At 42.4% G+C, this 26,085-nt stretch overlaps 1 protein-coding gene across 1 annotated transcript; it reads left to right on the forward strand.

Annotated features, from left to right (window-relative positions):
• The first annotated feature begins 3,385 nt into the window (after window positions 1-3,385).
• On the forward strand, window positions 3,386-26,085 carry LOC124411790 (inactive tyrosine-protein kinase 7-like). Its single transcript, XM_046891224.1, has 9 exons — window positions 3,386-3,723; window positions 9,456-9,770; window positions 21,952-22,075; window positions 22,162-22,595; window positions 22,693-22,989; window positions 23,114-23,677; window positions 23,856-24,131; window positions 24,704-24,889; window positions 24,986-26,085. The coding sequence occupies exons 1-9, from the start codon at window positions 3,681-3,683 to the stop codon at window positions 26,032-26,034; spliced, it is 3,288 nt and encodes a 1,095-aa protein (XP_046747180.1). The 5' UTR covers window positions 3,386-3,680; the 3' UTR covers window positions 26,035-26,085.

A 26,085-nucleotide genomic window follows, 5' to 3' on the forward strand; every position in this document is an offset into this window, starting at 1 on the left:
ATATGTTGTTTATAGTATAATAAGACGTATAAATGCGGTTAACATTTACAGTAAATCAGATTTTCGTTTACCAATAAGTGTCGTTATATATGCAAAAAATGAAACGAAAAGAAAGAGAGTACTAATGACGTAAAGTGACGAATAATGATATGTGTAACATGCAAATTTGAGCGAAGGCATAGCCGGAGGCAAAAAAGAAAAATCGAAAATTAAAAAAAATATATACATATATATACATACATATAAATATATATATATATATAAATATAAATAAATGAATATACATATAAAAGAATATATTAATGTAAATATTATATGAATTACTATTGCTCTTATTATTACTGTCATAAGTCAGATAAATTCTAGGTAAGGTAAATTAATTGGAAAAAAAAAAACATAAAAAGACAAAAAACTTCAAACCAGAATTATCATGTTTGTAAAATGATTAGCTTTTATTAAGAAACTACGTTCATATATACATATGTATAGGAAGTTAGATCGTATATAATGTATTGATCACCGTATTAATTAACGCACCCGACGAAAACAAAAAAAAGAAAAAAGAAAAGAAAAGAAAATAATATCTTTCAATAAATTCAGTGTAAAGAACCGATTTCTTTGCTTTTGGAGATTGAAAAAATGCAAAGAGAACAACATTTTTTTTTTTTTCATATTCTCTAATTTACCGACATATGACCGTGAAAAATTAAGTAACAAAACGTAGCCGGGGTCTGTGTATAAAGTATGATTGTATTAAATACGTAAAATGTGAATTCTGTTATTCTAAATATAACAATATCAGATGCGTTCATCGAATCTGTAACATCACTCTGACAAGTTAATGAATTAAATGAATGAACGAGTGGTTAAAATTTTATCGGTATTACGCTGTACGTAGAAATTACTAGGAATGAATTGAGTTGTTCGTATAATTATATTATCCGATGTCGCTGATTATAGATCAAATGAATCATCTAGCCTGCGTAATGCGTAAGATGAGAGAATATGATAAGCATGCAAGAATTTTAAAGAAAAAGAGGATGAAAAAACGAAAAAAAGGTATCCGAAAAATCATTAAATAAGTAAATAAAAACCGTAGAGGTATCATGTGAGTATGTGACTGTTTAGATTGTTAATACGATAATAATATTGATAAATAATAATGACGATGATGATGATGATGATGATGATGATGATGATGATGATGGCGGCGGCGAATATGAAAACAGCGTCATCGAACGAACACAACGACGTTACGAGATACATACACATTTGTCATTACGTCATGTATGAATTAATATATCAAATTTAAATTGTGTATCAAATTGTTGTACCTATGCGTTCTGTGTCGTTAAGTTTGCAATTTGTTATTCATTTGTTATCAATACTAAACACTATGATACATCCCCATTATGTATATATGTATACTAGGGTGGCGCAAAAAAAACTGACTATTTTTTTTTTCTGAGTCTCGTGTGACAAAATGTTAGTTTTTGATGTTTCAAGAGCCCACTCCAAAGGACAGCTCAAAAAAAAAAATTTCAAGAGGTCGCTCCAAATTTTTAAAAATGTCAAAAATCGTCAAAAAATTAAATTAAAAAAAAATTATATTTCCAGTATTTTGTTCGATTTTAATTCATGTCGTGGTGTATTGTTATCGATTCTTTCTTATTAAATTAGAGAAATAAAATGTATGAAATTTTAATATGAATATTAAAAGGTCGCTCGAAAAGAACTAAAGAAATGCACCAAAAAATCTAAAAAAAATTATGAGCAACCTTTCGAAATTCAAATTTTGAACTGAAACTATCGGAAACTTATCTTTTTTTTTTGTCTATAAAATTATACCGTAACGAGAAGAAAAAATAAAAAAAAAACAGATTTCTGACGATTTCTGACGTTTTAAAAAATGTGAAGCGACCTCTTAAAATTTTTTTTTTAACTCTCCTTTGGAGTGAGCTCTTAAAACATCAAAAACTAACATTTTGTCACACGAGACTAAAAAAACAAAAAAATAGTCGGTTTTTTGCGCCACCCTAATGTATACAGATTTTAGAATTTCATTAACCGTTGGAAGCTTTTTTCCCGGTTCATCGGTCGTCGTATTGACTGCGAATTCCGTTCTCGTCTGACTAAAAATTGTCTCACACACACACACACACAGTGATCATGTCGAAATTGTGCTCTGCGTGAGCTACTGAATAATTTTTTACAGCAACGAACAAAATTAATAGCAGAAACGAGAGAGACGCAGGTATTTCCGTATATAAAACATTTAATTCTATAGCATTTTTCAACATCGCTTCAACTATTTGCAAAAATCTGAAAAACAAGTTAAAGGACAATGATGTACAGAAATATAGGTTTCTTTCATCGAAAAAAATCGTACGCGATAATCTTCAATAAAGCAGCTAATTCGTACCAAAAGAAGAACTTCACTTCCGTATTCATTGATTTCCGAAACACTTTTAGCCAGCTAACTGCTACCCCACTTAGCTACGTCGCGTTGACGAAACAGTATAAAAACGAATGTTTCCAGTAAAAAAAAAAAAAAAATCGAACACATGAATTTAAATCGAGACATGTGACTACAAGCATCTAAATAAGCACCAAATTTTGCTGTAATTTTATGACTGTATTTTTTTAAAGCGATTTTGCTAACTGTTTCACACCGTCCGTGATTCAAGCCACTGATCCTTACCATCAGACGTACATATCAGGACGTTACTTAAACGGTAACGCCAGTTTAAAAACAAAAGAATATCATTTTTTTGGATGGATGATAAAAAGGTAATGAAACAATAAAATTTAAGAAAGTTATTAGGCATATATTTAAGTATATTGCCAAAAATTATTAAAATGGCGACACTGGATATACGCCTGATAATTTCCTCAAATATTATTATTATTATCTTATTACCTTTTCTTCCACCCAAAAAAAAAAAAAAAAAAAATGGTGCATGTTTTAGGTTTTTACAGTGGTGTCAACCCCTAACCCTGCGCGAAACTTCCGAAGATAACACAGCGCTCTTTGGACAGTTCAAGCCTGCAGTTCTACCCACGGAGGTTTCAGGACCAACGTATAACGATACCTGAACACGGTGACGACGAAAATCGAGTCGACGATGGCTCAAGAGTAACGAACGATCGGTCAAACAGAGCTTTGCGATCATCGGAGGGTAAAAAGGGCGTCACGCAGGCTCCCCAACTCTCCGAGAACAGCAGCTGGTGCGATCAGGACTACTTTAAGTCGCGTTAGCGCAGCGAGTGGCGCGCACTGCGCAGCTTGAACAAAGTGCATCGAACCGGGACTGTTTCGAACGATCACCAGACGGCGTTGTTCGTATTTCCATCTCGGGGCGTCCAGTCGCAGTGCCGCGCGTCGTTTCGTTTGAGCCGGCCGGCGTCTAACCGGATAGCCGGATGTTGGTTCTTAAATTTTGACTGAAACTTATCCCGGCGTTGTGAAAAAAAAATGACAATTACGTGAGAAGACTAGAGATAAGAGAGGAGAAAAGGGACGGAGAGCCCAGAAGAGCTTTCATAGTTTTTATCAGTTTGCGCGATTTAAAAATATTAATCAAACGCTGATTAGAAGGGAGCAGAGTATATAGAAGGAAACGCGAATCGGTTCTCGGCGCTCCGCAAACTCCGTTCGATTACAACAAAAAACAGTGACAATGTGGTTTTTCCTCATTCTAATCCAAGTCTGCAGCTTCTTCCGTAAGTATTTTGCGCTGATAATATTCTGCACCCTTAACATTTCTTATATATATATATATATATGTCTGTGTGTGTATTTTCCCGTTTCACCCCGCACAACACTGTAATTTTCTCGCTGCTCACCCGCCACGCACGGTCGAACAAGGGATGAATCATGGCCCAAGTACATACGTATGCATGTACGCGTTACTACGAGCCAAGCCATGAGAGTCAGGGACCGACCTCCCTTCCGAGCTGGAATCCCGAGGTCCGCACGGCTGCGGAGTCTGATTTTCAAAGCCCCATCCCCGCCAATTAAGGCAACGAAATATTTACATTTATGCATGCATGTTTTTCGTTTACGTTTTCTCTCTCTGTGTTTTTTTTTTAATTTTTTTTATTTTTTTATATCTCCCTGAACAGAGCGCGAGAGGAGTGATTTACCGCTTAATTGCAGGGTGATCTGTGGGTAATACGTGCGGCAATTAGTTAATTGGCGTTAAAGCCGTACAAGTCTTACAATTATAAACTCGTTTGATAAAAGTTGGAATAAAAATATTTTCAGAAAGAAAAAAATGTCCGCGCGAAACTTGTCGTGTAATTAGAGGTTAAATTAGTATGTACAATTGCGATCGCGTGTACAATTCATCGTTGTTTCAGTCGTGATACTCTCGATCGAAATTACATGTATGTACGTACATACGAGCGGACAGGAGGATGTGAAGTTTCGTAACAACGCGTCACCCCGTCGCACAAAACCCTTCATTTGAAAGAGAGGGAAAGAGGAGAATAAAAAAAAACCTCCCGGAAAACCAACCCCTGTTTGTCCAATCAGGCCCGTTTCACGTATTTTATCGTTCGCCATAAACGCCAGTTCGTGAGTCGTAACAGTAAAGATTAAGGATTACATAGCAGAGCTCCAAATTGAATCAGAATTGAATCTAGGCTCTGATTATTCACATTCCGCAGTTGACATTAGATGCTTGGAAAGAAACTTTGTGGATTCACTGCAGCTATATAACGAAATTATAACTTATTTTCAAATTGATTTCTTTCAGCGCGTAATAGGACTATGGCTACAGTCAGAGAATTAAATACGAACATCCATTTTTGCGAGATAAGCACGAAGTTATGAAACAACGGTTAGCATCTCTTAAAACTGGATCAATATTTCTTCGCGAACCTGCAAAGTACAATCTTACTTACAATGAAACTTATTTTTAACGCGGCATTCTCACATGGTCTTCGTATACAAAAACACAAAAACTCTATGCAGGCATTAGAGTAACAGAACCATAAGAGTGGGATGATTTCAGACCAAGAGAGTCAGCTTCATCGCGAACCCTTACAGTCCGTTATGCACTGGCCCTCATGGGTCGCCTGCACCACGTATGCACCATAGACCAGGCGCAGTTCGTTAGGCCACAACAGCAGCCATGGCATTGTTCTTCTATATAAGAGGTTTCACCATAGTCAGTCTGCATCAGTGCGTGTAGAGGCACAATGAGCTGATCAACCAATACATAGTATAGTTGCTGATAAAAAAAAAATTCAGATCCACAGTTCTAATCGTTGAATGTATGTGTGCGTGTGTGGGTGTGCAGGACGTGTGTAACTTACCGACAAACACTGGGATGAGAATGAGAAACCGGTTGAAGAATCCCGCGAGAGGCAGTCCTCGCACATGGATGGAGAGGAGAGCTCAATGTGTGTACACGCCGCAAAGGAGGCTAGAAAAAGATAGAAAAAGAGAATGAGAGTGAGATAGAGATAGAGGAGAAGGAGAACTGCAGGTTCGAGGGATCCGCATATTATATCCCGCAGCCACCTAATACTGGAGGAGGGCGCCCTGCGCGCTTCACCGTAAAGGTAAAGGTAGGCGGAGATCTGACGATGGGGCAGAAAGCCCAGTACCGTATTATCGGGCAACCTGCATCGACGGTTTCAGTTGGGCCCATGGAACCCATTGCAGAGAAGCAGCGAGCGGAAAAAATACGATTGAATCCACGGGTTTTCAACCGTTTAGATCGACGAGCTTGTGGCACAGAAGGGACTATCCTTAAAGAACTAAAAAACGGTACTGAGGGTTGTGGGAATGAGGTACAGATAAAATTATGGTCCCTCACAACTTTTCACGTGGTACTACTCATCGTTGTGGAAATGAGATAGAGACGAAATTCTGGTTCATGAAGTCAGTCCATGAAACTGCTTTACAACTCTTCATGAAGAAACCTGGAGAATGACACAGTGGAACGTTCGAAGTCAGTACCATGAAACTGCTTTACAACTTTCTATTTGGTACTAGTAATTGCTGTAGGGATATGGTACAGAAAAAATTCTGGTACATATGATCTGGAGTCAGTATCTTCTGGAGTCCATGAAGAAACCTGAAGAATGACACAGTAGAACATTAAACTCCATTAGGGGTACCATAAGGCGTATGAACTTGTGTGTAATGGGGAAAGGTGAAGAACAGGAAAACGAAACGATGATCGCTAGAGTGTGCATATACATTATACACCTATTCGAGAAATAAGAGTTGTTTCAACTTTCATGAATTTCCTTCAATGCAACAAGGATTAATTATTAATACTTGAGACAGCACTGAGGCGGTGTAGGGTGAGTGTGCATATCCCCATGCACTCGGGCAAGCCACTCACTCCGCTATTCATCTTGGTTCGGTGGTCCTAATTACACGTCTCCGGTTACCGACGAGGGTTCAAGCCCGTCTTCCTTTCAATGGCACCACATTTTTTACATGTTTCGTACTAAAACCTTCTTTGTTCGACGCATGCAGGCCATAGTGGTGCAGCGGCTGCAGGCAGGTATACCTATACCGTCTATGGTCACGGAAATCTTGTCGGTATAACTAGGCGTGAATACTGGACAGCCACCCCCATAATGGAAAAATGTGATGCAAATTAACATAGAAGTAAATCATCGGTTTCCCATTGTTTGAGAGCATCCTGTAAGCAGGTACAGGGCATTCCGTGCCAACTCTCGCCGTCTCCGATTTTGCTTCAACTTTAATGTAGAATTTCAGTGGTCGAAAAAGTAATCCCTGAATTATTTGAGATTTATTTTTAACACTGGTCGAAGAGATGTTCTATTTTCACACTAATTTATATCCCAAGATCCGTTAATCAAAACAAAAAATCATAGCGATAAGCTGAAATGGAAAGAAACAATTTTTGTCGATTCTTTTTTTTCGTGACTTGATGCATAAAATTACAATTTTCACGGTGTTGGCCACTTTCGATTTTCATGAAATTCTCACCATAAATTCATTACGAAGATACGAAACTTTTGATACCGTAAACTTTTTTCATCCCCAACATCACGTTAGCGTCAATTTTAGTGGTATAGAAGTTTGAGGCAGTATGAAGTTCAGCAACTCTTAGGTACGTAACTTTGGAGCATCCGGCTTCCCATCGACCAGCAATACCTGCCTATCGGGATGGAGGAAACTTCCGATGGGTATTGAAAGATGTAAAGACTGATTTCGAATTCATCGGATGAATGCAGCATCCACGTGATGAGCGGGAAGAAAATAATTGGACGAGTCGTTTCGTGGATTTGCAGAGTCGTTCTTCGTTATCGTCGTTTGTTGACGTCGTTGTCGTAGCTGCGTAGATTCATCGAATGGTTCACGTCTACATCGAACATTGAAATGAATGCTTCCTGCGCCATAGAGATAAAGAGAATTCAATACCGCCGCATCGTGCCGAGGATCAAAGCAATTTCTCTTGGCTTTTTTCCTCCGTCACTATCGTCGGGAAGAATATTTTCATCATCAGGTTTCTCCAACGCGATCGTCGGTTGTAATACCGGGCCGAAAATGAGTCACAAGTGTATCTCAGAGGCAATCTTCGGGCTTCTCATCCGGCCGTATAACCGTGTAACCGTATGGTAAAAAGCTATAAAACAAAGAATGCGGTTAGACTCACCCAGTGTTTCCCACAGGATCGTAGCCTCGCGTAGAAATTGCTTCGGTAAATGCAGCTAACCGATAGAAGGAATTATCCGGCACGGTAATCGCAAGCCGCTCCTTAGGCGAGAGAAAGAGAGAAAGAGAGAGAGATAGGAAGATAGAGGTAAGAAGAAAAATGAGAAAAAGAAAGAGCGAGAGAAGGAAAGAAAGCGAGTCGCGGCGAAGGGGGGGGGGGGGGGGGGAGACCCGGTGCAAGATAGAAGATAAAAGGGTTCGGCAGACTTCCAACCGAAGTTCCAGCAGCACGCAGCCCCCGCCACTCGGTCTCAGCTCCGTGTCAGTCATCGGCTCGTATAACATCAAATGCCGCTAAGTACGTACCGCTGAGTTAGAGTCTGAGTTTGGTTGATCCAACGAAATAAGAGAAATACGTACGGGACGAGGGAAGGCTGGCTGACTGATAACCGTCAGTGGATGGTATACCGGGCTCTTGTGAAATTTTCTCCTCGCGGAGTAAACAGCCAAGTCTTTTACGACTGACAACCTCAGCTCGCGCATGCTGCCCTCGAGAACATCTCCTGCATTCGTCATTCGTCGTCTTCGCCCCCCCATCCAGCCCGGAACGAAGTAAAAAAACGTAGGGGCCGAAAAAGATAACAAAAAAAAAAAAAAAACAAATGAAGGAAACTTCTTCATTCGAAATATAGGTATAACTGGCTAGTTGAATTTACAAATGTCGAGATTTTTCTTACATCGAATCATCACTTAATTGGTACTGCACCGAACTTGAAACTAAGATCCCAGCTGCAGTTTCTTACTTGAAACTTTTTTTAAACTGATAAGAAAAACGAATTCATTTTTTCAATACGGGAATGTTGGTCGTTGCAAATCAATGATCAGTTAACACTCGTTGGGTATCGTTGCATTTCGATTCATCGGACTGACAATGAAAGCGCAACTGGCACGGACTGACTATACATTGGAACAAGAGCGAGCAGGGGAATAGGGGATCAGGGGAGAACTGGCCGTGTACCTGGACGACTAGATAGGGCAGTTATAGCGCGATCAGGGCTCGGAGTAACGCAGACGAGCGGCATAGCAGCTCAGATAAAAGGGCGAGGGACCGTCCGGGACGATTTATGGCATGACACAACTGCTTGCTTCGAGCCGAAGGATCGATAGACGTGTAGCCACACGTGCGTGTGTATCTGACGTGTAGATTTCGTGTGAAAAAAAGGATATATGTATATGTATATATATATATGTGGTGCGATGAACGACTTTCACAAAATCGGTAAGGAATATAAACCAAAAGTAGAAGAAGAACCGAGTTATTACTTAGATTTTGTTGAATAATGATAGAGATCAATCAACTTCTCAAGAATAGATTGTGGATAATGTTCACGTGACAGATACAGTGGCGTCGAAAAGTTCGAGATCGTTATCACTCGAAATGGATCCTCAATTCTGTAGATTGGGACGGAAAATAGGAAGAAGCCATTCACTTTCGACGAATGATAAAAGAGATTTTTGAGCGCCATATCCTGTTTATAATGACCTGACAAGTGTACATAATTTTTATCGAGAACACTTTGGAACCAGAATTTCGGAAGTAAAGAACGACGTGTTCGAAAATCACATTCCATTTCATTGTCAAGGTTCATTCGATATCACCAAGAGTCTAAGCGATACCCGGTAGTCGTCGATTAATTTCAAATCAAGAAGCCCATCAGAAAGATAATCCTACCCGTAAACTTGACCCAACCCAACAGGATTCAGTGAACTGATGTGAGTAAGAAGATTGATTTTCCATTTCTTGCAGTGGATCCGACCGATGCTCAAAGCAGGGATCCTGGATTATCGTTTTCCGTGAGCCCCGGTGATCACTCTGCGGCTGAAGGAACTCCGGTGAGACTGAGATGCGAGGTCGACCCTGGGTCTGGGAAGGACGTCGTCTACTCCTGGAGCCTTGAGGGTAAGGATCTGTCTCCAAGCCCCCGGCGACACCAGGACGGCGGTGATCTCGTCATTACCAGAGTCGACCGAACCTCGGACAGCGGAAGCTTCGTCTGCAAAGCAACCCACCGCCTCACCGGTCTCTTCATCGAAAGTTCACCGGCAACAATCAGCGTTCAATGTAAGTTCTCCGTTCGATATTTCATTCTGCGTTAGTTTCGTTGTGCGACTTGCTAGTTGCAGAAAGAATAAAACTTCATCGGTGAAGTAGAAAAATTGGAAGTATGGATATTTTTTTTTGTTTTGTTAATGTTCGTTTTCATGACCATGCCAAACAGATCGTAAACGGATTTTTCAATATTTTGTAATTCATTAAATAGCCGAATTGGCAATATTGTCTTAAACTTCAATCATAGTGACAATAATAATAGTGAAATAATCATAATCCGATCAGGGAACATTGAGGGAATTACCTCAGTGACTACTATATGAACATTAGGGTGGCGCAAAAAAACCGACTATTTTTTTTTTTTTTCGAGTCTTGTGCGACAAAATGTTAGTTTTTGATGTTTTAAGAGCCCACTCCAATGGTCAGCTCAAAAAAAAAATTGAAGAATTCGCTCCAAATTTTTAAAAATGTCAAAAATCGTCAAAAAATTAAATTAAAAAAATTATATTTTCAGTATTTTTTTTGATTTTCAATTCATGTCGCGGTGTATTGTTATCGATTCTTTCTTACTAAATTAGAGAAAAAAAATTTACGAAATTTTAATATGAATATTAAAAGGTCGCTCGAAAAGATCTAAAGAAATGTACCAAAAAAATTGAAAAAAAATTATGAGCGAACTTTCAAAATTCAAATTTTGAACTGAAACTTTCAGAAGCTTATTTTTTTTTTTGTCTATAAAATTATATCGTGAGGAGAAAAAAAATTGAAAAAAATCGATTTTTGACGATTTCTGAGGTTTTAAAAAATGCGGAGCGACCTCTGAAAATTGTTTTTTTGAACTGCCCTTTGGAGTGGGCTCTTAAAACATCAAAAACTAACATTTTGTCACACGAGACTAAAAAAAAAAAAAATATTCGGTTTTTTTGCGCCACCCTAATGAACATGATAACAGCTACTATGCGCATTACATCATGGTCGTTACCATGTTTACACAGTTTGAAGCATGAAAAGTATAGTATAACCTTGGCAATAAGAGTTTTGCATGAGTGTAAAAGAATCATTCATAAGTGGATAGAAAATTTTCCAATAATTGGTGTCAGACCGTTTGAAAGAACCTTTGCAAGCTCGATTATGTATGAGGAAGGATTTCAGACGGGGTATGAAAAGTAGATAAAGTGTAGATTCCGGCCACCCCTTCACAATGTGATAATTTCAATCAGAGATAAAAACCGCGGGTGTTTCCCCATTGAATATACAGCGTCGTCACCACCAGCCGATGGTGGAACGGAGGGTCCTGACTCTCTCCTGACGCGTCGTTGACGGAAAAGCGTATTTGGCTCCCCCCACGTGCATTGAATGAGAGAATCAGACTCGTTCTCGGAATAACTGCAGAGAGAGTATCAGAAAAGTGGATTTTTCCGCACATTTTTAAAACGAGGTGTAAATACAAGTATACTTTATGTACGTATACCTACAAGTCACGAGTAACGCGATGATATTAATGATCCCAAGTATTGTACAACCTCCTGAAGCAGTTTTTTCCTCGTAAAACCAAACCAAATCAGCATTATAGCCTGCAGACGTTACCGCACCTTTGGTGCATCGGGACATGGAAACAAGTGTGGGAAAGGGACGTTTTTTTCGTCAGTTTCTTCTTTTCCTTCTTTCTTTGCTTTCTACTTCCATCCTTCATCCAACGCGCGAAATATCACCAAGCAAGCAATGCACACTGTCACCACCGGTGGCCGGATATAATATATATATATATATATATATACACTATATGTACACGTGTAATATGCAGGAGGAATAAGTAATGAAAATATTATGAGAAAAACATATTATTATTACGCGAAGAGACGTCGCCGCGAGGGGGCGTCGTTAGCGCACCGACACCTCGTTATCATGTATCGTTTCATAATTATTATTACTACACCCTGGCACTTCACATTCTCGCACCATCGCCGCCAACTACCACTGAACCTCCGTAGGTATGTACTGCCGGGCCCTTCTCAAATTATAACTGCGTACCGCATTTTTATACAACTCATACCTGTACAAGTTAACCTGTAAATACTAAACGCTCGCCTCATTATTCAAAGCCGTGCGCGGTGCAAATTGCACAAAGTCATGATACTCAATTAATTTTTTTAAAGTATTTCCAATTACGAAGGCGTCATCATCGTGGCAAAGAGGCTGACTAATTGTCAAATAAATTTTTTTAAATGATGATATATGTATAAATAGGACCGTCGATGGAGATTTCAACTTAATGAAAAACGAAAGAATCAAAAAATTAATGGAAACATACTTCACTCTTCATCGTCGTCAGATCGCTATTGAATAATTACGCGAAGAGTGTATCGGTTGTCAAAGTTAATACAGGCGAACGTTAAGTTCTCTCGTTCGAGTTGACGAACAAGTTATGGACTCGGTAAGTCACAACCGACTTGCTAAACTCTGCAAGCTTTACCCGGATATACTGTATATGTATAGGTACGATATTTTTAATTGATCACTCGTACCCTGCCTCTCGCCAATCCAACTCAGGCGGTGTAAAATATTCAACGAGTCGTTGCCGGCGTCGTGTTTCAACGAGTAGGTACCTAAACATGCTACGTACATGCTTGTTGAATTTAACGTTGAAGAGGTGAAGAAAAATAACGATAACAACTCTGAACGACCTGTGCTATACCCTCGTTCATCATATTCGCACGTAAAGGTGTACGAATATCAACTTCGATAACAATAATCAAGAAACCGCAAAGGAATCATGCATTGAGCCCAGTCCCATGAGATTTGATGGTGAATTGACGAAATGGCAGCTGATCTGGTTTTCGATTACGAAGTACACCGAAATCTCATTTCGGCGACATTTGTTACCGACCTTTCACGCATGCCGGTAATTTTTTACCGACATTACGCGTATAAACGTCGCCAAAATGAGATTTCGGTGCACTTCGTAATCGAAAATCAGATCAGCTGCCATTTCGTCATTTCACCATAAAATCTCATGGGACTGGGCTCAAAATGTATGTTTCATCACCGCCGAGTGGCATCATACCGGATAGTTCGATCCATTCAGTGCAACTGTGAAAATTTGGCCAATTTCTGTGGGTGGTAACCAATCTGTAATTTTTTTTTCAAAATTTTAAAAAAGTAAAAAGACGCTCCACTTTTTGCCAAAATAAGGCATTAACTGCCCAAGTTTCACTCTGATCGCTTGAGCGGTATAGGAGTTTTGCTTCCCCGCGTTTTCGAGGTGTACAACGCTTCTTTATAAGCACCTTAATGGATGCTCAGTAATCCGTGTGAAGTGATATAACACTAACTGCAGTACAGCTCGCAAAAGTAAAAACTTATCAGCAGAGCGTGTGGAAAGCTTGACAAATTCATAGTGCAATCAGTAGCCAATATAACAGAAGAGCTTCTTTCATCATTCATTCAATCAACACCTACGTACCTACCAGTCAGCCATCGGGTGCTGACACGTTGATAACTGAAAGGCGCGATCATTGTGCTCATATCGTGAGTCAGAGAGGCTAGGAAAGTGTCGCGATTAGGGAGGGTTTTTAGTGGTTCAAGTCTGAAAGAGTCACGAGCCAAGACCGAGCGGGGCACCAACATCGTGACATTTCAGTGATGGACCCTTCAGTGCAAACACCTTTGTTACCATCGTATGCATGGGTTTCGACTCAGTTACGGTCATGCTTGTATACTTCCATTCTTGGTATACAGAGTGAAAACTAAATGCTCATTCCATACCAATTGTATCAGCTACTTATTCAATTTCGAAGTTATATAATTACAGACACGCAGTTATGTGATAACGTCGTACATTCTGTAAATGAAATCCCGGTATTTTAAAGTTGGTAGACACTTTTATCCTGCCTTCGCAAAGCATTTACTTTAGCATTGGGTAATATTAAAAATGGTGTGGCAGTAGCTCGATAAGATGTAGTATATATTCGTTTTCGCTTGGGTTGTCAGTTGTCAAGATGTATGCATTGTATAAAAGATCTCGTTTCACGCTCTGCTAGGGTGTAGCAATGGTGAAAATATCAGACTCTCCACGTCGAGTTCGAGTGGGCGTCGTCGCTTCTTCCTTTCACATATCAGTATATGCAAGGGTTGCAGGCGGATGACTGACGGTGATACACGAGCGTACCTACCTCTCACTGTTTTATTTACACGGGTAAACACGACAGACCCGCGAAACCCTGAAACGCGAGATAGTGAGTGAAAAAAGAGAAAAAAATTAAGCGGAGGAGAAGTGAATTTTCTCATGACCTTGATTTTCGATTACCCGAAGGGTTCGACGAACGGATAACGAAAAGCTTGCAACTCGTCAAGTCGCACATAAAAACGATGTTGCATTTTCACGGGACAATCGAGACTGCCGAGCATCCCTGGAGGGTTGCGAAGTTGAGAATGGGAAAGCAGTCCATTTTTTATTTCTCATCTGGTAATTCTGGTAAGAGAAGAAGTCTACCGGTACCCAGGGGCTAATAACGTGAAAGAGTCTTTCATGCGATAAAAGAAGAAAAAAAAAAAAAAAGAAAAGGAAAAAAGGTACATACCCATAAGCGCAGAGGGAAAAAAGTAGCGAAGCACGCGACGATGCAAGTTGGATAGAGCTAGATGAGGGCACTAGCTGTAGAAGTGAAATAATAAAAGCAAAATAAAAAATAACCAGAAAGAGTAATGGAAAGAGGTTGACGGGGGCAAAAATGCGATGCAAAAATATAATGGCCATGCACGTACACGCGCCCACACAAACAGGCGCAGGTGCACGCATGCTCGCTAAGTATGTATTGTATAAAACAAATAACATCTCGTAGTCGCACGTGGAAGCAGCTTGCAGACTCACTGGTGAAGCGTTTCCATTTGGCGGGTAGATACACTCATACTTCCTACTGCTTACCCATAACGAGATCATCGCCTCACTACTCGATAGGCACAGCTTCAGATGCATGGCGATATAACGTCGACCGGTAATCATGCTATCGAGGTTGGAAGCTTCCCAAATTGAATATCAGTTCGACAGGAAGTCTGCTGCAGCTGACAAAAGCAAAAACTTCGATTTATACACAGCCAAGGAAATTGCAGTGTTGGTCTAACGATGGTCTGGTTCTGTAACGGTCCATACTGATGCCCAATGGTGACTCAGACACTGATTACTGGCAATGGAAAAAGGTATCGACTAACATCTAAGATGTTGGAAGACTTGATAAACGACTCCAAGTGTCATATTTTCGAACCACTACTACCCAAGTATAAAAATTGAATACAGGAAGTATGGAACGGGGTTTGGAATTGCGAATCCAAAGGATCGTGGGTGCGCCGGTGGTTCGCAAACTGTAAAACAGTGGGTACCTATAGACACGGGGTCCTCGGTAGAGCTGGGAACTCAATTCGTAAGGGGGTTTGCATTTTCATTGTCTCGCCTCTGGAGTTTTTTCCACCGTAGTTGGAGGTTTCGCGCGCTCTGGTTCGACCTGAGTGAGCTAATCGTTGAGTCTGCCTCAGGCTCTTTCATTTTTAAAACACTGCACACATACCGTCGACGACTGAACGACGACGCGTTTTCTCGTATTATACCCTGTGCGCCTATTGTGCAGAGTGTATACAGGGTGGTTCGAGTTGATTTCGTAACGATAAAAGGAAATACTGCACGAGTAACAAACCGGATTGAAAATATTCACTTCGCGTAAGAAAATTTATAATCTCTTCTAGTTCGAAGAAAGGTAAATCGTGGATGGAGTCAAGAGAAGCAGTTGAGCACAAAAAAAAAATCAAAAGTAGAGATGAAAGAAATTCTAGTCGCCGTTGAATCTCGAATCGGTAATTTCGGTACGAATTTCTCTTTCCTTCTCTTTACTTCACCTCTTTCTCTGTCTCTCTCTCTCTCTCTCGTTTTTATCGCGATAGTTTATTGTTTGTACGCGTACACCGCCCCTTTGTCTTCACAGCTCTCATTCAACTGTACCGGAAAACGCGACGGGGCGTAAGCAGGGCGAAGAGAAAAGGAACGATCACAAACATTCCTACGATCGTACCTAGTTCTTTCCGCCGGTGCATCGTACAGACAGACAACCAGCACAATTTTACTTGCATATCCTCCGAGTTGTAACAGGGATCTCTTTGTTCAACGCCGGTACTGCAACGAGACTTGCGGCCATGCCATGGCGAATGCAGGCTCCGAAGTGCGATCGCGGGTCGTACTTGCAATCGGAGATCCTCGATACGACCGCGTAAATCACAGCGCCAAAGGCCACCGCCATGGACCGCCGCTCAACCCCTCAGACATGCAAAAACCGTAACGGTTGTACAGTAAAACCTCAGTTATACGTTTCGCACTTGTAAGTTTTTCTCGTTTGTACGTTGAATTTTTCTTGATCCTGGAAATTTCTGCCTGTAAACCATGGGGAAATGTTTTACTTGTACGTTTCTCGTTTATACGCTTTTCGCACTTGGGTATAAAGTGGGTACTATTTACTTTGCAGGTGAAAACAAGGATCAGAAAGAAAACATCGACTCATGATAGGGTAGATGCTGAAATACCAGAAACGGATGAAATTCATTTGATTCAATTCGTTATGCAAATAAGACAAAGTTCTCCACCGTATGTATCGATTAGATATTCAGAATTATTGTGTTTTTCTATAATTTCAATCAATTTTTATAACTCGAAGGAACGTTCATCAAACACTGTATTTAAGCTTTTATTCAACCATTAACTCGCACTGCATCACAACGTCGAATTGACAACTTGATTTGAAAGGGGATCCAGATGTGCAGAAACGACTGGGGCGAAAACTGATATTCTCTGAAAGTTACAAGGTCCATGGATGCAAATCCATGGTACATATAAAATGGAAACGCGTTGGTACAGTGTGGATCGAAACTTTGAAAGTGAGAGAGGCCAGTGATTGCATCAACTCTGTTGGAAATGATTTATCTGAAACCACGTGCTCGTTTGATTTGATGTGCACCATTTTCGAACGACGACACACCCCATATCCGCGAATGCAGGGCGTGAACCGCGAAGCTGCTTTCATCTTCGTGTTTCTATGGTGTAAAGTCTATGCGTAGCTAAATGTATAAATATGTGAAAGAGAAACCGATGATTCAACGAACGAGCAAGTAATTATTCGCTTCGGATTCGTTGGTTTAATCTGCACACCGTGACACATGTTACCACTGCTGAACAGTTGCGAGTGTAGAAGGTAAAATCAAAGTGGCAGGTCTAAAATGCAGTGACGAATATTTGTTATGAAACCACTGCAATTTATATACTTGGTGGATTACTCAATTCTGAAACAAGATATGAATAACAATCTGGACCGGCATCGACATCGCTTTTGAAGCGTCTATGGTCAGGTCACCCACTAATATCGATTTATCGACGTTCAGCTGTAACAACGAGACGGCCAAGAACCACCAAAAAAGGGAACGGAAATTGAAAACCACTTGACACTCGCCATCCGTCTTGATAAAGCTTCGTCTCTCGACAATCAATCCGGTGAGCGGATAAATCGCTGAACACCTATAAGATCTCTGGTGATCAGCGGCGATTGGGATACACAATTAGCATCCCAGTTAATCAAGTGTATCTGTTGAATCATGGCCGATCAGCAACTCAAACGAACAATTCCTTATGAATTAATTTGTCTAATTTATCAAAAATGAAAAATTGCAGCTGTAACTTTTAACTAAACATTCATGCTGTAAAATAAATTCAAAATTAAACCATAAACATTATAGTTTGCTATGGAATTCGAGTCACGAACAAAAGTCACCGACCTCGACGTCTTTCCATAATAAACAGTTGACACTATGAACACGCACGCGCACCTGCACCCTGCAGTGGTTTGCGAAGAGTTTTGCACCGTCTTGTCTTCACGCGAGCTCCTAATTCAAGGAGACGTGAATTCCGCCCCCTGCTGAGCCAGATATCAGAAACGTGCGCCGCGTACAGATACGAGCGACGAGCTTATGGAATACGAAACTCGTCCGGGTGGTATAATTATTATTGCAACTGGCGTAAGAAGTCACCGGCTCGCGACCAGCCTGCGGGGACTATGAAGTCAGCAGCTATATCTCAACGAGGATTTCTCATCCGAAAAAGAATCAGCTGGAGGGTGAAGCCACCTTCGAGGAAACCATACAGCCACGTCGTACATCCTTTACCAGCGACTCTATACCTTCCAAGTTTTTCACTAGATACTTTTGTTTCATCATCACACGATGAATTGCCATCAGTAAATGTTTCACGGACCAAATCCTTCGGAACGAAATTCACCAGGCCGAGCTCATTAGATTTGTTCAGTGATTTAGTCCTGACACCTTACAGTCCAAGAATCGCGCATCGAGTACTACTGCTAATGGGCTTGTCAGTGACCATCTGAGTAAAAAAAGAAAAAACAAAACAAGGGCTTCTCCGGTTTCCTCTTCTTTTTCCGGACGCCATGCATCGAAAGAAGCCCCAGCGTGGTGCACTGTCGTCCAACTCCTACGGAGGCAGGGTGTGGAGTCCCGATATAAGGGCACATCGTGACTCGGTAGGTTGGTAGGTAGGTAGGACGGTACCTTGGGTAACTTGGCGAATAGGTACTTATCACCCCAGTGAGCTCCGGAGCCTAGTACAACTTAAATTCGGTGTGGATTTCAGCCTGATTTTCAGGCCCTTGACTCTCGGCAAACGCGTCCCACCCCATCATCTCCAAGGGCTCACGACCGTTTCCCTCGCCCGCGAAATCCCTGCTTCCCCATCAGCGTCGACTCCTTACGCCGCCGACAAGCCTCGCCGAGTTGGTTGGTACCCGAGTGTGTGTGTGTGTGTGTATGTGTGTATGTGTGTATGTGTGCATGTGTGCATGTGTGGACAGCGAGAGAGGGAGAGGAAAATAGAGAGCGCTCAACGTGCCGAGTGTAGACAGACGACGTGCTGGGGCAGCAGGCGGACAGGATAGCGAGCGGCGGCGGTGGCAGCAGCTAGGTGTACAGTCTGGAGGGCCGACTGCCGAGAGCCGGGCCCATAAAACTTTATGGTGGGTTTGCATCGACCGTGCCTTCCCTTCCCGTCGCCCCGGACCCCTCCCAGTCCTTCCTTTCCGTCCCTCCCTCCCGCCGTTCCCTTGCCACGTTCACCCCCACGGTCCCGTCGCCCCAGCCTTTCGTTACCCTGGCAACGCCGTCGCTGGCAGCCCCTCGACGCCGGCCACGAGCATCTCCACTTTCCCCTGGATCCACACGCCAATTGGCTGCTCCTTCACCTTTCCCGGGTCAAATGTGTACGGCATAGGACAGGTATCGTACAACCTTGATGTGTGTATCTCCTTGTCGAGTTACATACGTTACGTACTTTCGTTCAGACGCGTGGGTTCGCATTTCGGTGCATGACTATTCAGATTTTGAGGACCTGCCATAAGTGTATTCATGTGCAATTTTAGTCTTCTGTTGTTCTTTTCAAGTGACTGACTCAGTAGCTTCCAATTTTGATTTTCAAATCTTTGAAGGAGTCCACTTTCAGCGTCTACTTTCTCATGGCCATCATAAAATTATGTCCAACTTTGGCTCACTTCTATAGGAGATATTCTAGAAGTGAATCTTGAAGGTTCGTTCACGGACCTTTTTCACTAGCTATAAAACTTGACGCAACTCAGCAGACTGCTTGGAACTAGCTAAGGAATCTGCTGGTCATCATTAGGGCGTTCGTTTTGTACTGAATAACAGTTCGGATTGCACTGGTAAATCAAGACACCGTAAAGACGTGCACCTCCTCGCGGAATATTCTTGAAATACCACCAGACGTCATTAGGACATCATAAAAGCCATCTGCAAGGCATTGAACGAAACTCTCTCAGACACCGGTTGGATAAGATTGAAAGCAGACTAATTTAAGAATCATTTCATTCATCCACAATATGGATTACATAACACAGACCACCACCATGTCTTCTCGAATAACTTTGTGTACCTACCAACCATTGCAACAAAACATTCCTTTCATAAACATCTGAATTCTTTTAACAAATGCCTGAACACGTGTTACTCAGAAATTAAGAGCAGCTAGTATCGGTCTAACCAAATTTCATCTGCATTGTGTTCCGAGGACTTCAAAGTATTTCACGCCTCGGTGAAGCTGCTGGTTTCGCTTTGGCACGTATTTCTCTTCCTTTTGTAACGCGTATCACGGACGTACACTTCCGTGTGAAGTGTCTCTGAAAACGGGGCTTCCAGGACCAACGGACTTGCAGCATGTTGACGTAATTGAACTGTTTAAACCTGCAGGACTGGATAAGCCGTGGCTGCCGGCGCTGGCTTTGCGACAGCCAGTGTTGGACGCAGCTTGCGGGTTGAGACCCGTGCTGGCGTCGTTTGTTTGCTCGCCTAGGATAAATAGTAGCGCCTGCCACCTCCTTGGACCACCCACCCCAAGCCAAGGCGATCTCTACGTCTCAACGCTACAGCGGTCTTCTTTCAAGTCCTTCATCCCGCTGCTTCCGCTGCTTCCCTAAAACGCGTTTACATTACAGCTTCCCTTTCTTACCTCGCCTCTTTCTCTCCTACTATCATCGTCTTTCTCACTTCTCCTTATCCCGATGACGGAACTCTACCGCTTCTGCATTTCACCAACAGTTCAAGTCTGTAACAGTACCTTCAGGTATTTTCAGGCATTATCACATTTGCACGAAGATGAAAATCTCTGAATTTCGATGCCCCTAACGATCCACAATTTCGTTCATCCCATAAGTCGACACATTTACGTTGCTTAAATCTAGCTGAAAGATTAATCATTCAGATCAACCATAGTGTACGTCATCATGCTACGAAAACGGCTCCCATTTACTTCACGTCTTTCACTACAGCACGATTTTCTTGGTCTCAAAAGATTGCACACACGCTAGAGGAGAACCTTGAAAGTACAGCCTCCTTTGAACGGTCGTTTTTTTCCTCCCTTCTTTCTGTATCTATTTCTACTCCTCAGTCGTCACCTATTTCCCTGACGACTCGAGAGCTCGGCCCCATCACGCGGCGATGTGCTGTCAGTGTAGCTGGCTTCATTTGTAACGTACTACTAGTTCGGATAGTTACTTGAGCCAAAGGCCACCACGAGATAGTAAAACGTGTTGGGGATTCCACGCCGGTTGGCTGTCGCACTTTGCTGTTGTCCAAGTCTCGGTCTGCTCTTCTGGCTCCACCTCGTCCCGTTCCACGGTCGTGTTTACACGAAAGTTAATCTTGCGCGGGAGATGATAATAATAAACGCCACTCTCTCTCTCTTTCTCTCTATTTCCTTCTGTCTCTTCGTGCTCAACGCGATGTTGCAGGCGGTCGCTTTGATCTCGGTGATGTCGTTTGTGCGTTTAAACACAGCTTTCCGAGTATAGCCGAGACTTCGAGAGAAAGAGAGTCGAGTGGCCGGTATGAAAGCAGGCTGTAAACCATCCCGCAAAGCGGCTTCGCCACCGGAGCGCCACCTGCAAAGGATTGAAGCCCACCCGACCGCCCGGACGCGAAGTTAAGTGTGTAAAGTAAGTTACAGAGACTGTTGCTCCACCCGCTCGTCACCGGGCGGCACTTCCGCAATTGCGGGAGCAGCACGTACATACATACCTACCCACTTACTTACCAGACCGTCGAGCATTCACGCAATTTACTATTTATTGTACCATTGTCTCACGCTCTTTTACCGCAAATTCACTTTGCCCGATTCCCTCTTTGAGCCTAATGCTCATACCACCACCACCTCGGACCCTTCAACGGCGTCAAATGGCCACGCACTTCGGTCTTTGACTGCTCTCCAAGTGCTCGGGACAAAAACGAAAGCAAAGAAAAATACTCACAATACCACGACGGGCTGTAATCAAGAAACGCGCGCGTCTCTCGTACGGTGGAGTGAAATTAAAACACAAAAAAAGGATAAATCCTGTCTCATCTTTAACTTACGAAACCAAATATACTAAAGTATATATGTATATCTAACAACATGTATATAGAAGCGAAGAATGGAGATCAAAAAGAAGAACAATTCTTCTTTCACTGCTTGCAACCAATATTGTGAAAACTAAATCAACTACGATGACGTTTATCATAGAGTAAAAATGTAATAAAGATTACTCATGAAAGATTAATCATTTAATCGCTATACTAATATATTTCATTTTTTTTTTTTTTTTTGTCTCAGGGATAAGCACAGCTGACGTTCAACTGCAGCTACCAAAGTTTCCGAACCTTCTTAAACCCGGCGTCGATGTCGAGCTCAAATGTCACGTTGAAGGATCGGGAGAAATGCGCTACGAATGGTTCAAGTAAGCTTTTTCATTTGAACCCTAAACACTGAATTAAATGCGTGACGATATTAGACTTAAAAACGCGCGATTACGATATTTTACAGAAACTCTGAACGTGTATCAAAGTCGGATCGGATCGAGATCAAGAAGAAGAAGCTTCACATCCGTAAATCAAGCACCGATGACAACGGAGTGTATACGTGCCAAGCGCGTAACGAGGTCGGTTCTTCACCAGTGGGAAAAAATTTTCCACTTGTGATACCGAGTAACGATACAGCCACGATAAAGACCGTGCCGCAAAATATAATCGCAAAGCGTGGCGAGCCGGCGTTCTTTCATTGCCAATACGAAAATGCCGACACAGTACAGTGGTTCTTTGACAACAATGGACCCCTTGAATCAGACGACGAGAGAATAGTGTACGAAAATGGTACCCTGGTGATTCTAGCCGCGGAGCATCGGGATCAAGGAATGTATTCGTGTCACGGACCGAGAGGCGAAACTTTGCAAGTCTATTCCGCCGAGTTGCAAATTGCTTGTGAGTAAACACGACGGCAATGAATAGATCGCTGAGAAGCCTGAACAATAATAGAGGCTCGTTGTAATTCGATGTTGAAATCTGTCGCGATTTTCAGATCTGAGGAACCTGTCCGTCACTTCTTTCGAACCTGCCTTATCCAACCAACTGGCTATAGTGGGCGAACAGCAGGAGCTGCAGATAAGCTGTTTGGAACCATCTGGTCTTCCACGACCCAAAGTCTACTGGAAGAACCCGAATGGGCACATCATTAGCGATTCCGGAGAGGTCAGAGTCCAGGACAACACGCTGATAATCAGCAAGGCACGGTTGGACGATGATGACGGAAATTACACCTGCGTTGCCGAAAATTTAGCAGGGGAAACGGCGATGAGTGTTCAGGTCGTCGTATCCAGTGAGTGAAGATCATTTGAAACCGTTTCGTTCTTTATAAGTTATTAGTTCAATTGATTTTAGCAGTAAGTTTCGAACAAACAAAATCTCCCATCTTATAAACTTTTATTTCCTCGCTTTCTCAGCTCCACCGGGCTTGGTCTCCTCGCCAGAATCAATAACGGTTACGGAAGGAGATCCAGCGACGTTGTCCTGTTCGTACGTTGGAATGGAATCGCCAATCACGCACATCCGGTGGCTGAAAGACGGTGAACCACTACGAGAAAGCGGAGGTCCAGTGAGGCACCGAGTGTCTGACAACCGAGGGAACGTAACTCTTTTCTTAACAAGCGTCGACTTATCAGACAAGGGTAGCTACAAATGCGAGATATTCACCAAGGGTTTTCCATCGATATTTTCCGAGCATGCCGAGCTCGTGGTTAAGGAGAAGCTAAAGTTCTCATCCCTCTACAACGAACGACTCGAACTCGGCTCGACGAGCAAGGTTTACTGCAAAGCACACGGCGCCACTGAACCCACTGTTAAGTGGATAAAAGAAGGATACGGTACTGAGTTCCCCCCACATGTTCAAGACGTAAACGGTACCTTGCACTTCAACGGCGTTGTCGAGGATGACAAAGGGAGATACACGTGCTTGGCGACAAACAGTCAGGGATCCATAAATCACACCATCACCATCGACGTTGTCAGTGAGTAACTCCAGTCGTTTATCTGAAACAATGAGGTATTCATTAGCTTGAATAAGTCAAAAGCGAGATCTGATGGTTGGCAATGATTCATAATGGAAAACAGTCCGTAACAAGAATTAAAACACTCTCTATTGCGTGCTGAGTTTCAACTTTCATTGTATGTAATTCTCTCCAACAGTTGCTCCCAAGTTCACCGTTCAACCCCAAAATCTGACAGAGGCTATCGAGGGTCACTCCGTACTGATTGACTGCTCCGCCGAGGGAGATCCGAAGCCAAAAATTCAGTGGATGAAAAATTTGAAATCGAACGATTTGGAAAGCCCTCGTTTTCAGGTACTTCAAAATGGAAGTCTCTACATTCGTGAAGTTTATCTCACAGACGAGGGGAGCTACGGTTGCATCGCCGGAAACAGCGGGGGACTGAGAACGAAAGAAGTTCAGCTAATCGTTCGACGTAAGTGAATAACTACGCCAAAATTTTTTTTTGTGCATTTATATGTCTGTACGAGTGTATGTGTGTCTACCGGACAAGAGATTCGGGGTTACTCAGAAGGAAGGTATCCCAAGTCGATCTCTCCGAATTGATTTCTTCTGTAATATGTTATAGTAGACTAAAAACTAAGCAACAAGTATATTTTTTTATCCGCCATTAAACACTTTAAGGGGGTAAAAGCGACCCCCAAAGATGCGCACCAAACGGAGTGACTTTTTGATGCGTTTAAAACACTTCGACGTTAGTTTTGAATACATCAAGCACATCAAAAAATCACTTCATTGGATGCCCTTCTTGGTGGATCGGTTCCAACCCCTCGTCACTTAGTTTTTAGTCTACTATAGCATATTACAAACGAAATCAAATCGGAGATCGATCAGGGGTACCTTCCTTGTCAGTCGTTCGGTGTACCAAGAAGAAGACAAAGTATTTTCCATATCTTCCCGTTAACCCTGTCCCAAAATCATATCTACTAAAATTAATATTGCAGTGTAGACCTGTTGAGAATGAATTTTTTATTTCAATTTGTGCAGCCGGAGATGGCTACCGTTCAGATATGGACATGAATAACGAAGAGGATGAATCAATGATGGGAAGAACAGTGATTATAACGCTGGGTGCAGCAGCAGCATACATGGTTTTGGTGGTCGGGTTGATGCTGTACTGTCGATACAGAAGAAAACGCAGGAAGCAGCAATACTTGCAAGAGCAAGCCGAAGGTATTTGTCAATACGACAAAAATATCGTAACAACGAGATCAACTGCGCGTAGATTTAAATCTAGTACTGATCTATACCCGAAACTTTTCTCCGCAGAAAAACTGGAGAACGGAGAAGTGCATGATGAGCAAACGGAGCTGAACGAAACGAACCACAAAACATCGTCAGCCAAGAAGAATGAAAACCGAGATTCCCATCGAAGTGACGGTGCGGACACAGCGCAAAGCCAGAGCAGCAACCACTCTAAGAAGTCGAAGTCAAGCTACGACAAGATCGCGGTGTCCCGAAGTAACCTCAAGGATCAAAAACCGTTGGGGCGCGGTGAGTTCGGAGACGTATTTCGTTCAAAGTACCAGGTCGAAGGAGAGAAGGAGAACCTGGTGATGATAAAGAGCCTGACAAACACAAAGGACGAGAACGCGCTGCAGGAGTTCAAGCGGGAACTCGATCTTCTGTACAAACTGAGCCACGAAAACGTTGCGAGACTCATTGGTCTGTGCAGAGAAGAGGAACCGCACTACATGCTCCTCGAGTACACGGACTGGGGTGACCTCAAGCAGTTCTTGATCGCCTCGCGGAAGGACAGCGCGTCCAGCCCGAGTCACGACGCGAAAAAGCGGGTCCCCCAGCTCTCGGTTGCCCAGATATTGTCCCTTTCGATCCAGGCAGCCAAAGGGCTGAAACACCTCGCGGACAACCGTCTCGTCCATAAGGACATAGCCGCAAGGAACTGCCTGATATCGAGTAATTTTTCGATCAAGATATCGTTCCCTTGCATGACAAAGGAGCCCTACCATCAGGAGTACACGAAATATCGTAACCGGGTCATCCCTCTTAGGTGGCTTCCCTACGAGGCGGTTTACGAGGACGAGTACTCGACGAAGAGCGACGTCTACTCGTTCTCGTGCCTCGTATGGGAGATGTTCCACCAGGGTGAGCTGCCCTTCAACAAGCTCAACGACGACTCCGTACTTGCACAGCTTAAAACTGAGAAACTCGGTTGGAAGGCCCACAAGGCTGCGCCTCCAGCCCTTCAGGAGCTTCAGGCAACCTGCTGGGCCAACGATCCCAGGGAACGTCCTACCTTCGACGATGTTGTTATTAAATTAGGCGAAATTGTTGTAGATAGCTGCCTTTCTACGTAGGCTATTTTAGTTTATTTTTTGTCTTTTTTTTTTCTTATTTCGACACATATA

The sequence above is a fragment of the Diprion similis genome, chromosome 10 (genome assembly GCF_021155765.1).
Source record: "Diprion similis isolate iyDipSimi1 chromosome 10, iyDipSimi1.1, whole genome shotgun sequence".
Lineage (NCBI taxonomy): Eukaryota > Metazoa > Arthropoda > Insecta > Hymenoptera > Diprionidae > Diprion > Diprion similis.

What these genes read in the sequence shown, in the direction of transcription:
- LOC124411790 (XM_046891224.1), top strand. Translation starts at nt 3,681, where the DNA reads ATGTGGTTTTTCCTCATTCTAATCCAAGTCTGCAGCTTCTTCC. An exon ending in CGCCGAGTTGCAAATTGCTT is followed by an intron (nt 22,596 to 22,692) that starts GTGAGTAAACAC and finishes CGCGATTTTCAG; the next exon opens with ATCTGAGGAACCTGTCCGTC. An exon ending in TGTTCAGGTCGTCGTATCCA is followed by an intron (nt 22,990 to 23,113) that starts GTGAGTGAAGAT and finishes TCGCTTTCTCAG; the next exon opens with CTCCACCGGGCTTGGTCTCC.